This window comes from Chenopodium quinoa, unplaced genomic scaffold (assembly GCF_001683475.1).
Source record: "Chenopodium quinoa cultivar QQ74 unplaced genomic scaffold, ASM168347v1, whole genome shotgun sequence".
Lineage (NCBI taxonomy): Eukaryota > Viridiplantae > Streptophyta > Magnoliopsida > Caryophyllales > Amaranthaceae > Chenopodium > Chenopodium quinoa.
The window spans coordinates 12,639,285-12,654,525 of NW_018743292.1; the positions used below are offsets into that span (position 1 = coordinate 12,639,285).

General features: G+C 35.1%; 1 protein-coding gene across 1 annotated transcript; it reads left to right on the plus strand.

The window, feature by feature from the left end:
- Positions 1 to 524: 524 nt before the first annotated feature.
- On the plus strand, positions 525 to 15,011 carry LOC110737107 (peptide-N(4)-(N-acetyl-beta-glucosaminyl)asparagine amidase-like). The gene is given in 18 exon segments (XM_021917478.1): positions 525 to 956; positions 1,061 to 1,114; positions 1,205 to 1,393; positions 1,661 to 1,759; positions 1,866 to 1,955; positions 2,662 to 2,744; positions 4,453 to 4,566; positions 6,563 to 6,617; positions 6,704 to 6,790; positions 8,907 to 8,935; positions 8,937 to 8,960; positions 9,534 to 9,593; positions 10,025 to 10,112; positions 10,222 to 10,974; positions 11,080 to 11,140; positions 11,401 to 11,503; positions 14,326 to 14,460; positions 14,557 to 15,011. Coding segments are annotated over 18 exon segments (2,187 nt in total). The 5' UTR covers positions 525 to 878; the 3' UTR covers positions 14,642 to 15,011.
- Positions 15,012 to 15,241: the final 230 nt, after the last annotated feature.

Here is a 15,241-nt window from a genome sequence, read left to right on the forward strand (position 1 = left end):
TGCAAATAAAGTTGAGAAAAATTACCTTTGGTTGTTCCTTAAATTCAATACTACTATGGTTTCTTAAGGTTTATATAGATTTTCATAGTAAGTTTTTTTTTTTTTTTTTCAAATTCTTGAGATAAATTATAGAATTAGGGTGAAAGAGAGGAATAGTAGAAAGTGATGGAAGATAGAGAAAGAGTAAAAAGAGATAGAGAAAGGGAAGATTAGTTATTAAATTTTTGTGTAATTGAAAAATAATACGAAGTATAAAGAGGAAGAGACACAAATGAAAATTGATCATTGTACTTTTGAAGTGATTGGAAGCATTTGAGATAAAAAAAAAAAAAGGTCAAAAGATGACAAGTGTTCTTTAAACTTCCGGTTTTAAAATAATGGTCAACATTGTGCATTGGCATGTATCAGTAGTTGCAATTATTATGAAATGGATGAACTACTTTTGAAATTTCCCTTTTCCATCACTGACTTCGTATGCTCTAGTGATATCTCCGGTGGCGTCAATGGTCTCTCGTAGTCATCCATAGTTTTTGCGGCTAGTTGGGGTTATTTGTGAAGAGTAATGTGAAACTTTTAAGCTAGTATTTTTTCATGGCGTAGTGATTGCTAGTTGTCATTGATGGTTAATGGTGGTGGCGGTGGATGTGGTAAATGTGGAGACTGGAGAGTGAATATGAAAGTGAGAGTGAAGTGAGGCATTGTACATTTGAGGCACGTTCAACAAGTCAAGTCAAAATACGGGCGTTACCTGTTGTCGTTAAAGTCGATACTTTTTAAAAAACTTATCGAAGAAGTATACGGCTTTCTCCAAAGTTTCAAACGTCGGAGGAAAAGAACTACTACTCTTCTTAGCAATACAAAAAAGCAAGGGATCAGAAATGGTAGCTCGGAAGCTCCTCGTCCGCCATGAAAACTCAACCTTCGACATCGATTACGACACCGATGATGGCCTCGAAGTATTCTCTCTACCAATCTCTTTCTTCAACCTTTCTCTCTAATTACGTTTTCTGCTGTAAAATGTTGTGTTTGAATCACAATCTCTTGATTTTTGAATTTGCAGGTGTTCAAATTTCAACTATTTTCTCTCACTTCAATTCCTCCAGATGAACAAAAGGTTGAATTAATCTCTAATTTTGTTTAATTCACTTAGAAATTGGAATATTTTCTTGATCAAATTTTTCATTTTTTTGCTTTAATGTTACAGATACTTTGTGATGATGATCATCATGATATTAAAATCATTTCTGATGATTCTGACCTAAATTCAATTGAAGAAAAGCTTCGTTTGATTTCAATTGAAGAAGATGCTGCAGCTCAATCGTCGGCAACTGGTGATTCTCATGTTAATGAAGAATTGCTCAAGACTGATGAAGAATATGCTCGATTGCTTCAGGTAATTGACTTTTGTTTTACTTTGATTTCGCCTTTCTATTCGAGCTTTTACCGACCGATTTGTCAAAAAATTGAGGAATATTGATCTATATATTTCCAATTGCAAACATTTTTACGATATTTATGATGATTGACTCTATTACAATATATGTTATCAACTCGTAATATCTCCTCATAAATTCGGAGATTATTCTATGCTATTAATGATGGTGTATTGTGGTTTTCTGGTGAAATTTTCATATTGCTGATAATGTTACAATTTTTTAAGGCTGAGGAGGAAGCACTGCTTTTTCAACAGTATGTTGCTCCTGAAGAAAATGGACAAATAGAAGAACAACTCCGGGGTTATATTGATAAAGTTTTTATGGTGATTACGAATTGTCATTTTTATTTTTTATCTATTTAGTCTAGATTCTTTGGTTTATCAAGAGTGTTACTTGCTATTTCTTACCCTCTTTTTTTTAACACTGTAGTATGAGGACCCAACTCGCCAAGAAGCTGCTCGTAAGACAGTACCCGTTGACGAGTTGGAGGAGAAAGCATTGGTGGCCATAGCGAAAAAGGTTGGGTTACTAATCACTATCATTCAATCTTATGTTGCTAGATTCTGGATGATTAATTTGATGTTTACATTGTGTTCTGCCGTCACTTCATACGTGGGCAAATCAACTTTTGCTTATAAAAAGTTTAACTCTTGATTCGGTAGTTTAATTACCTATAATCCTAATTCCTATGTAAATATCTTGTTAAGGTCATTTAGTTTTCACCAGCAAGCACCTTTTTTTTTTTTTTTTTTTTTTTTTGCTTATAAAAATTTTCTTATCTATGTTGTACGGTTGTACCTCTAGGTCTAGTATAAGAGTAGCTATTTTCATGTAAGGGCAGGGGCTAATTATCTATTTGTAAAGTTATAAATTAAACATGACTAAATTTCATCCTTAAGTGTCACATATTTGCATTTAATACTTGTCTGATAGGTTCATACTCTTTGCTTTACATTGAATATCACTATACCAGCTAGGATGATTGCATCACATGAGATGGAAGTGGCTGGTTTTCTAGCTATCGCTATCCATAGGATTACAAAACAGGATTAGAAATCATCTAGTCCATTAATCATTGTTTTGCTTTCCTTGCTATGACTTTTAATGCACCTCTAGTTGTATATTGTGGGCTAAAGTACTTTAGATGCTCCCACTGTATACTTTTGAGCTATAAACTTTCTATGAACATATTTAAAAATTTTAAGGTTATCTCTTTGCTTCCTAGGAGGGGAACTTTGAACCAACAAAAGATGAACGGGATCATGCTTTCTTGCTGGAGTAGTTGATTTGGTTCAAACAATCATTCAGGTATTCTAGTTATATATTTTATTTCATCTTCTCTTCATCAGAGCATTCTAGCTGAGAGACTTTCTTAAAATCTTAGTTATTTTGATTAGGTTTGATGCTTATTTGACATGTTACATGAGTGAAGTCCTCACACTCAAAGGCTCTCCTTTTGTTGAGTTTCTTCTACTTAGGGATAAAGCTAATGTTTAACATCTAGGGGGGCTAACCAGAATTACAAAGGAAATAGGTATTACTATTGGGAACCTATTTATGGTAAACCTGATATCTATCCCTTATAAAAGTATTCTGGTTTGAGAATTCATGGTATTGTTAAGGCTCTTGTTCTACATTTAAACTAATTATATAACCTTTCAAGGTTAAGTAATGTAACAATGTTAGCTGTTTTCTACTTAAGCTTTGACTTTAGCTTTGTTTTCTGCATCTTATTCTTGTTAAAATCAGACCAACCGAACCACGAGACCAAAAGAAATTCAAACATTACTGTTATAGTAGGCTTAAAACAAACCTTCACTTAGGTTACCTTTGATCATACAAAATCTTGGTGGTTAATTTTTGAACATTACTGAAATTCAAGGCTTCTATGAATTAATTCGCTTTATTGTTGTAACTTACTATTGTAAATATTAAATCAATTATCTTTTGTCAAACTGTGATTCTTGGACTTGGCTATCACATCACTCCTTCAATCTTGCTAGTATACAAGGTCGTAATGATATGATAGACTGTATACCCTGTTGTCCTCACCCGAATTGGGATAAGGGTCAAACTCCTATTTTGGACTAAAATTCAAAATTCCAATTAAGATTATCAATATCTTCCAAATATAAGATTTAAATTGAAATCCCTAGATTTATATATGGAGCCATTGGTTTTTCCATGGTTTGTATGTTCTAATTGTTATTAAAACCTTAAAGCATATAAGGGATCTCTAAAGCGTAAAGAATAATTTCACTTTGACTATCAACTCATAATATCACTAAATGGAAAGGAGAATGATCTCTTTGAAACAAAGGGAATACTAACATTACTAAGTTATTGCTCCCACCATCCTCTTTTATTTGCTCTAATTTCATTTATAAATTTTCTCTGAGTTTGCCCAATATGATAAATGAATTAGAGGGACAACAACTTTTCTCTTAAATTCACTATATTTGATCCTACTTATTTTGTTTCGCATCAACTTCACCCAACCAAAAACTTAAATTGTAACAAAAGCTCAATGAGTAAACAAAGGGGACGAAAGGAATTATGACTATAACTAGATAACAATCGATAACTTGGGTATCTGGGCATTTTTTTCCTCTCTTGACATTAGTTAGATATATGCTAAACATGTTTCTTAGTATGTGGGGATTATTTCTTTCCCGCAAGGCATGGAAATTAATATGATGAAAAGTTAAATTCATGAAGACAACTCCTTTACGATGTTTCTTATTGAAGTATATTAATTTATTAGCCATAGCTCATGTAGTGCAATACACTTAAATGACACAATTAGATTTCTAGGTTCATATTGAGACTATGGCAAATTGAACATGTTAGTAATTGGTGGCACTTTATTTCTGAAAGAATCTAGGATTCTAAGGGAGGACTCGTATGATTGATTCTTGTACTATCCAATGTGTGCTCATTCACTCTAATGGCATGTCCAAATTCATATTGTTATTTTCAACTATGTGTGTTTTAAATGGGTTATTGCCTTCTGCAGTTGGGTTAATGCTCCTCCTTGTGATAGCTGTGGGAATCAAACTATAGGCCAGGGCATGGGTGTACCATTGCCTGCAGAAATGAAATATGGAGGTTCACGAGTTGAGCTATATCGGTATGAAAGAAAATTTATATCTATAGCTGTTTTCCAATTCTGATGTTTTGATGGATTCTTTTGTCCCATAGTTATACTGCCATATGTGTGTTTTAATCCTTTTGATATTATATTGCTGATCCTAGTTGCATTAGCCTTTTGAATCTTTCCATTTATTTATATTAATGTTGTTTTACACTCGTTAGTCACTACTTTTATTTTTATCAAACTTAAAACTGAAATCCATGTTTATGTCAAATTCTAGATAGGCAAAGTGAATCCTTGATTTGATGCTATGTTAGTCCATATATAAGTTTCAAATGTCAATATCTTAGATGATGTTAATTTTGGCATTCCAAAAAAAAAAATCACACATGAGATTGGTACGGTAATTTTTTTTATAATTAAAATCAAAAAATATTTGTCTGAAATAAAAAATTTGGAAGTGGGAGTAGGAATTTGTTTTATGAAAGAAAATTAAAAGGATTAAGAGAATAGGAAGAGAGAAGAAGAAAAAAAAAGAAAAAGAAAAAAGGAAAGTATGAAGTTTTTTTGGGACATCTCCAAATGAAATGTTTGTCATTGTGGGCAAAGATATGGTTACATGTAAGATTAGTTCCTCATATTGTATACATTAATTTGTCTATGGAAATATCTTCCCTCGGCCACCTTTGTTGATGGAGTTAGTGTTTGTTCAATCATATGGAATATAATTAGGATCTGATAAGATGTTTAAGAACATATAAGTAATAGATAAGTAATTTTTGGGATTAGAACTTTTATAGGATATAGAAATATTAATTAGGATCTGCTAAAAATATGATATGCTTGATATTAGTAATTCGGATAATTTTAAGTCTGTAACTTAGCATTGGGTATAATACTATAATGATATGTTTGGGGGTATGATGCCAAACTAATAGATCGTGATATAATATCCATATTGTATTGGTGGATGAGAGTGGAGTTAGGGGGATGCAAAATATCTCGAGGGATTTAGACCAAGCTGGTGCGAGTACATGGAATGTAGTTTTAACACTACCAGGAATTCAAGTGGGGAGATAGTAATGTTGGACGATAAGGAGGTTCTGATTAGCGAGTGTTTTAATTACCTTTGGGTCAATTCAATTTGCAGAAGAATTGACCAAGATGTAACCCACAAGATGAAGTCAAGTTGGCTCTAATCGTCTAATGGGGAGCACTGGGGTATTGTATGACTAGAGCATACCTTTGAACTTAAAAGGAAAATTATATTGGATGGCTATTAGACCAACGTTGTTTTATGGGTAAGGATCATTTTAGGAAGATGGGGGTAGCAATGATGCGTATGTTGAGATAGATGTGTGAGAACACCTTAAAGGGCAAAATTAGAAATTATAAATGAAGATATTAGAAGGAATATTGGAGTTGATGCAATAAGGAGGAAACGATTGTGTTGGTTTGGGTATGTTAGATGGAGATTGAAAGATGCACCGGTAAATAATGTAGAGGGTTGGGAGTTTGGGATCGTGGAGATCTTAAAAGAAGCAAAGGAAGACCAAAGATGACTTGGATGAAAGGAGTTAAAAAGGACATGAAGTTGGATTTGCAGGAGCATGGAAAGAGACTATGAGAGAATCATAGTTAGCAATTTGGCATTGTCCATGTACCCGACCTCATTTTTGGGATTAAGATTTTGATTATTGTTGTATGAGTAATTATCATTGTTGGAAAAAATTGTCTTATAATTGGCTTATTGAATTATTAAAAAAGTATTGAGTTATGGTTGGATTGGAATTTTTTATCCAAAAGCAAACCATTTACTTCTACTCGTGTGGTGCTAGAATTTTCAACTCAAATCTCCGACTTCATTTTCTAGATTTTGATAATTGCTTATATGGCTGTCCCAAAAAGTATATTTATGTGGCTTAAGAATTAATTTTATAATAAATTGTAATTTTTTTATTCTAGTGATTGTATTTTGATAGTTTCTTATTTGGTGCTCTAAATACTCATGACTTTTGCTGTCAACCTACAGCTGCAGCTTCTGCTCGAGGATTACTCGTTTCCCACGCTATAATGACCCAATAAAGGTACTTTTTTTTTTACTTTATTTATGTGGTCTTATTTTCTTGTGCTTAGCTTCTGTTTGTTCAATTTGTATCTTTTGTCTGTGCAGATCCTAGAAACTAAAAAAGGGCGTTGTGGGGAGTGGGCTAACTGCTTTACTCTGTATTGCAGAGCATTTGGCTATGAGTCACGTCTTGTGAGTGTCTTTATCAACTGTCTTTCCTCTTTCATTTGGCCTGCTGATTATCAAGGTTCTTGCAATTATTACCTTCCCAAAGCTAACATTATATTGAAATATTTTTGCCTTTTCTTCTCTTTTATTTTTCTGTATATCATTTGCTACAATTAAAGTTATGTTGCAAGCTTCTCATAAGTCATAACTTTAGAGTTGTGGCTCCTGGCTCAGTGTGCCAGATTCAATTATTATGATAAAGCATAATGCAAACAAAACCAATTTTTACCTATGTTTATTTTGGATAAATAAGATATGTATCAATCAAGTGAGAAATGTACATGTATAAAGACCCCCCCCCCCCCTATGTGCTGTTAGAAAAAAAAAAAAAAAAAAAAAAAAAAAAAAAAAAAAAACCCTATGTATAAAACAAACAGCATCAACCAAACCCACAACAAACTACACAAAATTCTTTACACTGTACGGCCAATCACAAGATCTAGTACTCCATTTGTCATCAACAAGTTGCTGAATTCTTTAATAAATCTTCTGTTTAACCCTCAAGACCAAAGCTTCTGGTCTAGTAACTGCCTTCTGCCATTATGCATGGTTTCTAGCATGCCAAATATGATAAGTGAGAGCTTCAAACGATGCAAACCCCTTTTTCCTTTGCCTAGCATCTCTAAACATCCTGCCTCACTTCCCCCAAACAATGTTCAGATCAAAATGCTGATCTGCATTCTTCCCCAGCCATTGCAACAACTTCAGGCAACTGCTACTATAAGGACATCTGAAAAACTGGTGTGTTTCAGACTCAGCCTGTTCACGACATAAAAGGTAGCTAGCCCCTCACAAACAACACATCTCAGAAGTATCTGCCTAGTTCTAAGCCTGTTGTGCACGGCCAACCAAGCAATGAGAGAGTTACTTATTGGTGTCAGCTGTCATTCAATTCTTAGTTTGAATGACATTCTTGCTATATATTTGGTTGTTAAGACATAGTTGTTAACCTCAATATTCTGTATATCATCACAAGACAATGTCATGCTTGCCTAATTGAGTGAATGGCGTCAAGTGTTTTGAAGATGTTTTTACTGTAATGTCTTGAAAGTTACAAACAAATAAAAAAAATAAATGAAAGAGATCTAAAGTACAAAATTACAAGACAATTGCAAACACTAACGATACGTAGAAAGCCTGAACATATTAAGTAGGTGAAAATCGCACCATGTATACTAATCTATTTGACAAATATTAGTAATTACACACCTCACAATCACCCTAGATTGGGCATTGCAAAACCCTTCTCTGACAAAGACTTCACAAAGCTCCCTTATAATGTTTCTAATCTCCCATGGCAATGGAAGAATATTAATCCTTGCCTTCAGTAAGTTGACTGTTATTAATTCTAGAATATTACATTGTCTATGATTTTATTGCTTAATCCTCAACAATAAAAATTTATATGCAAAGGAGAGACTAGAGTTCTAAATTACCATAGAAAGGAAACCACAATCATGAGAAACAGCCTTCAAAAAAGTGCTGGGCACTCTGCATGGATGCACTGGCCTCTCTGGGATGGACACGCCCACAGAGCTTGAACAGTATACCAGCTGTAGAAATTAACAAAGTGGACCTTCCAAATAACAGGTATAGGGCTGTATATATGTACTGCCCTTAATCACTATCACTTTGTTTTGTCTTAATTTGTATCTCCACTATCCAACTCAAGACCTATCACTATTAGACTTGCAACCTTAGCATTGATCATAGGATGGTTTTTCTATGTCAATGATTCAACTAGTGCTTAAGGTTACTTCAGCTAACCCCCAGGCCCCAGAACACAGAAAAAAATAGGGGGAAAAAGTAGCAAGGCATTACAAACTATTATCATTCCTGGTGGAGTGGCAGTTGTGTTTCATATGTACTTTCATCCTTCTCTTTCAATTACTACAACTTGTGCTTCACATATTGAATATTACCTTGCCGGTATTCATTTAGACCGGCTAATTGATTTGCAGCATTTAGTAGCTCTGTGTCTAAAGACTTGCACTTTAATGGAATTGTCTTGGAGATGGCATTTTTGTCTTTTAGGTGTTTTTTTGGAGAGAATTGTCAGCTTAAATATTTGCTATTGCAGGTTTTGGATTTCACGGATCATGTATGGACAGTGTTTTTCACATCATTTAGGGAGGTAAGATAATTATTTGTCCTGCTTTTATGTACAGATATGCATTTTTGATGTTTGTGGTCCGTTTTGGGGAAACCAAAGATGAAGTTTGGAAATTTTTTTATGCAGTTTCCCTTGGCTTTTTATAATCATGTCTACTGCCCTCAGCATTTTATTTTTTTTATTTTTTAAATTTCAAACAATAATCTCAGTACCTCTATTGACATCCCCTAAGTTTGTCTCATGTCATTTTTAAAATATAATGCTTCATCCTTATTTATGTTAAAAGGGAGCTAGATTCCTCAAACGGCATTGTTTGTCGCTGAACTTTTTCTTAGTCTTGACAAAAAAATTACAAATGATTAAGGCAAAAGTTTGATACTTTTGACTGCATAACTACCATCCATCAAAAGTACATACATTCTAAGTTTAGGAAGGTGGTATTCCTGGACATGGTAATCTGTAGGCATTTGGTTAAATTATTCATGAATAAATTGTGTGAAACCTCCATTCTGTTTTTTCCCTCTTTCCTTTGTGCTTTTCCATAGCTTTTGGAAGACTGATCACTTGGGTGGACTTGTATCTTCTTATACTCAGGTGGATGCATCTTGATCCTTGTGAAGGAATTTATGACAATCCGTTGTTGTATGAAAAAGGGTACTCCCATTTTCCTCGTGTCTGTGTGTGTATATACTAATATTTGAACTGTGAGAACCACATGGGGTACATGTCACAGAGTTGTAAGGTACATCTCTTATACGGTACATATCCAAAGTTTTAAAAACGGAATTTTTTTTCTAACAAAATTGTAAGGTGCATGTCTTACCACTATATAATACTTGTCATAGAGCTAAAAGGTACATCACATATATTTTAATATTGATTTTTTTTCTCTCGTAAAGTAGTTTTTCTCATATGAAAAATTCAAAAAATGTCTAATGTACCTTATACTTCTATGAGTATATGACATGTGCCCTATGTGGTTAAGTGGTTCTCACCGTAGCCTTGGTTCTCACATTAACCTAAATTTGAATTCTAATGATTTCTTTGTTCAATAACTAATGTAATTTAGCACCTATATTGCATAGGTGGAATAAAAAATTAAATTATGTGTTTGCTATTGCAAAAGATGGGGTATATGATGTCACAAAACGTTACACAAGAAAGTGGCATGAGGTAATTTGAAGTAAAAGTATTTTATTGGGTGCCAACACTGATTATGGTTCTTGGATCTTGTATTCTTCTGTCATAACTTATACTGCCATCCCCCTTCTATATCTTTCAGGTTCTAACCCACCGGAATATTACAACAGAGCAAAATTTATGCAAAGATTTGGAAAAACTAACAAAACAATGCCGAAAGGTTTTGAAACCAGAAGAGATATCTTTGCTTGAAGAACGTTACAAAATTGAGAAAGAAGCTATTGAAAGAGATCTTCATTCGAAGGGTGATGCTGCTGTTTCACTACCTGGGAGACTAAGTGGGGACAAGCAATGGCGCATCTCAAGATCAGAATATGAATCTGGCAAGGATGGCTTGAGTTGCACTACTTGTCCTGTTCGTTTGTGTGTCGATGAGCATGTTTCTGATATTTATAATTCATTGGGAGTTGTCATTTCCCAGTTTGCGGATAGCTCTCTTTCAGTCTCCGGTGGGGTTGATGCCCTAAAGACCCTAAGAAGGATCTTGACAGATTGTCAGAAGTGTCCTTTTAGATCTAGAAAGATAATTAAAACTTCATATGGTCTACTACCTTCTTTGCATCATTTATTGCCTGCTTTTGGCAAGCTAATGAACACCCTCTATCTTAAGTTTGAGCTCGACACTAAAAATGAGGTGCTTGTGCATATGGTTGGCCATCCTATAAAGACCTCATTAGCTTTGCCGGTTGCACTAGATGCTCTGGAGGATATGATTGTGAGCCTTGCTAAATGTCCCAGCATTTCAAAAGATTCTCTCTCTTTGCCGCTTCTGAGGTTGAATAGAATACATTCAGGTTCAGTCCTTGCAAGTGGAGAAGAGCTTCCTTTTGGAATTGTAAGTCAACTGATGGAATCTTTGTGTTTTCTGCTCTACATATGTGTGGTGAGAGGTTCATATCTCTAAGATCTTTTCATCGATATATATAAACTGTATTTTCAGGCTACATCAGCTTTTGATGGGTTACAGTCATCAAAATGGAAAGAACCAAATGGAGCAAAAGGTTTTTTTTTTTCCCCTTTTCTTTTTTGATGGGCTACAGTCACTGAAGTTTATTCTCTTTTAATTTTGTCTACTTTCATTTTGTCACTACTCTTTCTTTGTTCCGTTTTTTGTGGACAGTTCCTTGTGACGATTCATGTTAGTCAATCTTTTTGGGGCTTAGGCTTTGCGCCATCCAATGTTTCTTTTTTTGCAAGCTCATAATGTTATATTTGCATATGTGATCTATCCTTACATTACCTTTTGATTTTGGTATTGCAGGTGGTTGGATTGCATACAAACTGAAAGAGGAGCAGATGTGTGAGGTTGTGGCATATGAGCTAATGTCTGCTAATGATGCTCCAGAGAGAGATCCAATGGATTGGTATGTTCAGTACAAAACACTACTACATATCCCACCCCCCCCAAATCCTGTGGTGCAAATAGTTTACAATAATATACGCGAAATATTACTATGTAAATTAAATACCAGCTTTTGAATAAGTACAACTATGGGACAGAGAACAAATAACTTGATCTTTAGAATGAAAAAACAAAAGAGCTAAGCTAGTGTATTCAATGATCTCTCTAGAATATCTCTGTATGAACCATTGAGGTTGAGGTGGTGGAGTAATGGCATGGCTCCTCAACTCATATCCCTACGGTCTAGGGATCAAACCTCATAGGACTCATTGAGAGATTTATCTTATCTTCCCCTCCAAGTGAGTCCCTTCTTACATTTTATGAACAACCTATAGTAGTTAGCTAACATAAGAAATGACCTTAGTTCTAAAATGTTCTTTGGACCTTGCCGATTATGTATAGTTTGTGTATTTTTCGTATTCATCCTTATCAGCCTCCTCTGACGAGATGACTTAAGTAATTTGACTTACCTATTAGTGAAGACACAGTTCTTTCACTTCAAGAACTGAAGGTGTTCCCTAAATTTCTCAATTACCTTGTGTTCAAGATGGTCTTCCAGCACCCCGCTAAAGATCATAATTTCATCCAAGTACACAATTACAAACTTGTTGCGGTATGCCGGTATCCATAGAAGACTTGTTCATCACATGGAAGATGCATTCTTTAGGATGAACAAGAAGACAAGTCATTCAAGTGCTCCACAATTTGTGACACAAGCTGTTTTCAGCTCGTTCCTCTGAGAGGTATTGATTATCTCAATTTCAAGTTGGTGAAGTACACTGCGTCCCCCAATTAGTCAATGCCATCAAAGGAAATGGAAATGGCTTTGTGCTGTACCTTGTTTCAGTAATTATTATTGCACAATAGGAGACTTTTTCCCTTGGATATCATGAGTGTACCATAGGAGCTTCAGAGGGGTGAATAATTCCAGCCTTCAATAATTCATCCAATTGTTTCCTCCAACAAGTTCTGAAAGAGCCATCTTATAAGGGCATGTAGGTAAGCTCTATGTTAAAGTTTAATTTTATGGTTGATAGCCCTTATTGATTGGAGTATGTTTAGTAGCTGAACAAGTTACCAAGTGCTATCCTCATCACCAATAAGACTATAAGGAACATGGGCTCATTCATCTTGAGCCCTTTGTCCAGTTGTATAGCTGAGTGATGGGGAATAAGATTAGTTTGGCATCTCTTTTCTTATGAGAACAAGTAAACTGCGCCTTGAACTTTGATTCTTTTTTGTCATCTTGGCAGAATTCATAGACACAGTGGACTTCTTTTGGCCATAGTTGATTATTTCCTTCTGGCGACACGCAAACCGCTATTATGGCCTGTGACATAGTATACACATGAAGGTCTTGTGGGGAGAGGGGTCTCTTTTGCTGGAAGGAGACAAAATCCCCACTCTTTCACAAGTCTTCTCCCTCGCTTTGGTACCTACTTTCTTCATCGTTTGAACTCACTTAGATTCATTTTCTGTGTTTCTTGTGGTGCTTGTTTTTGAATTATTTATTATTGTTCCCTTGATATCTCTTTGAAAGAATTTCCCTTTGTTGCTGCTACAAGCTGTCTACTTTTTGCCGTGACCATATTTACATTGAACCCATACTTTTGAACAACCAATCTTTTTTTTTTTAAACATGTCTCCAATCTCAAGCATGCAAATAGAGTATCCTTTCACATAAAATGGAGCCCTTATGTTGAACAATGAACTACTATATAGACCATAGAGTACTTCATGTTGAAGATGAAGATGTCGGCTTCTATAAAGTCTCTTGTGCCACCGAACGTTTGAGGTTTAGCTGGTTTAATTCTCCTTTTGCCAACACCCTTTAGGTTTGTTGTCACGCATTAGGGTGGTGCATTTATCAAGTATCTCATCAACTAACCCTTGTACAAAGTTAAGTTCTTTGCGTGCATGCACTGCATAAGTCGCCGATCGCAGTCATTCAAGCTGTTTTGTTTTGATAGCCCAATCACTTTCTCTTCAAGCTGGTTTCCTTCTTTGGACTTTCCTTATAGCCACGCAAGTTTGTTTAGATGATTGTCATCTGGTTTAGCTGTCACTCAGATGCTTACACAGATCTCTTGATGCCTAGATTTGAATTTAACTCTGATATTAGTTGTTATGGTCATCATGCACACAATCTTGCCTATAAGTTGGCACTTGAATGCACATAACAGCACGAGCACTTGTCTATTGATAACTAGAGTAAATCATGAGTCCATCAGGGTGGTTGTGCGTGCATAGACACAAACTGGTCCGACACAATCATATGGACTTCAATGGATTTGAGATGCAACATCTGTTTAACACAACATTAGTATAGATTATTATAGCAATGCAACATTTGTGGGTACTACCTCTGGTTATCATTAATCATCACTCTCCAAAGTGCTTTATATTAAAAAACACATTCCCAAAAGTGACAAACATGAAGTACATGATAATTCTTTCTAAGCCTATTGAAAAGCATTGATAAGGAAAGTTCATGGAAATGAAGGTTGGATTCTAATGCCTGTTCCCTTTGATCCTAGCTTCTGTTTATTAGATCTTATGGCTATTTTACTCCGACACTCTGCTGTACGTCTCCTCCGACACTTCAACACGATATGACACCCAAATATATAGTGGGCTAGTGGCCTTATATGAAATACTATAAAATCCGGAGTGTCAAAGGATCCGATTCTGTGTCAGACTCGACACCTAAATCCAAGTTTGTGCAACATAAGCTTTTTGTATCTGTAAATATTTATGTCCCAATCTTCTGCAAATGTTTTTCAGGATTGTTGAAGGAAGCAGTGATGGAGGATCCAATTGGTATGTTTTGGATAGACAAACTTCTCAGAAATTTGATAGCCGTTTCCAGCGCAAACTGTACAGGGTTGGATCGCGGCATACACAATCAAACGCCATAAGGTATTCACCCCACCCCCCCTTCTTCCTCCTTCCCCTTTCCCCTCCTTCCCTTGGCAGAAAAGTACCCGAGTATACATTAAATGCTGAGTCTTGCAGGTTCACCTTTCTGTCAGTCCGAGATGTTAAGTCGACCTCAAGGCTACAAATTGGTAGTATTGACTTATATGCAGGAAACTGCTAACATCCAATGAAATGTACTACTGATTACAGGTGCCAGTTTGGTCGGTGGCAACTATAATGCTTCTTTGATTTTGGCTGACATCTATTTATTCAAATACGAGAGTTGTAGTTATTTCAAAATTTATCAAGCTTGAGAAGTTTTAGACTGAATAAAAATAGTGTATTCAGTTTTCCCTCACAATGCTGTAAAAATGTAACCCGTACATAACAACTACAGTAATTGTTATGCCCTTGCATTGCGTAGGTGCCTCATTTGCACAGAATTGTAAAATGTTGTTATTTGATCTTGGCTCTTATAATTAAATTATGTCCGAGCTAAATATTGTCCCTACTTGAAATAGTTGAAATATCCGTTTAACAATCATACTTTAGATATAACTTTTCTTTTTTAACATGAGTTTGTTTAATAATAGAAGTATACATTAGTCTGAAGTTGAATGAAATTTGTATACTGTAAATGGATCTTGTTTTGAAGTATTATTCAAGTTTTTGTTTAGAAGTTTTATAAGTTTGCGCTTGATTGTGTATGCCGCAATCCAAAATGAATTGCGGCATACACAAAAACTTGAATAATACTTATTATAAGCTTTATAGATTCAGA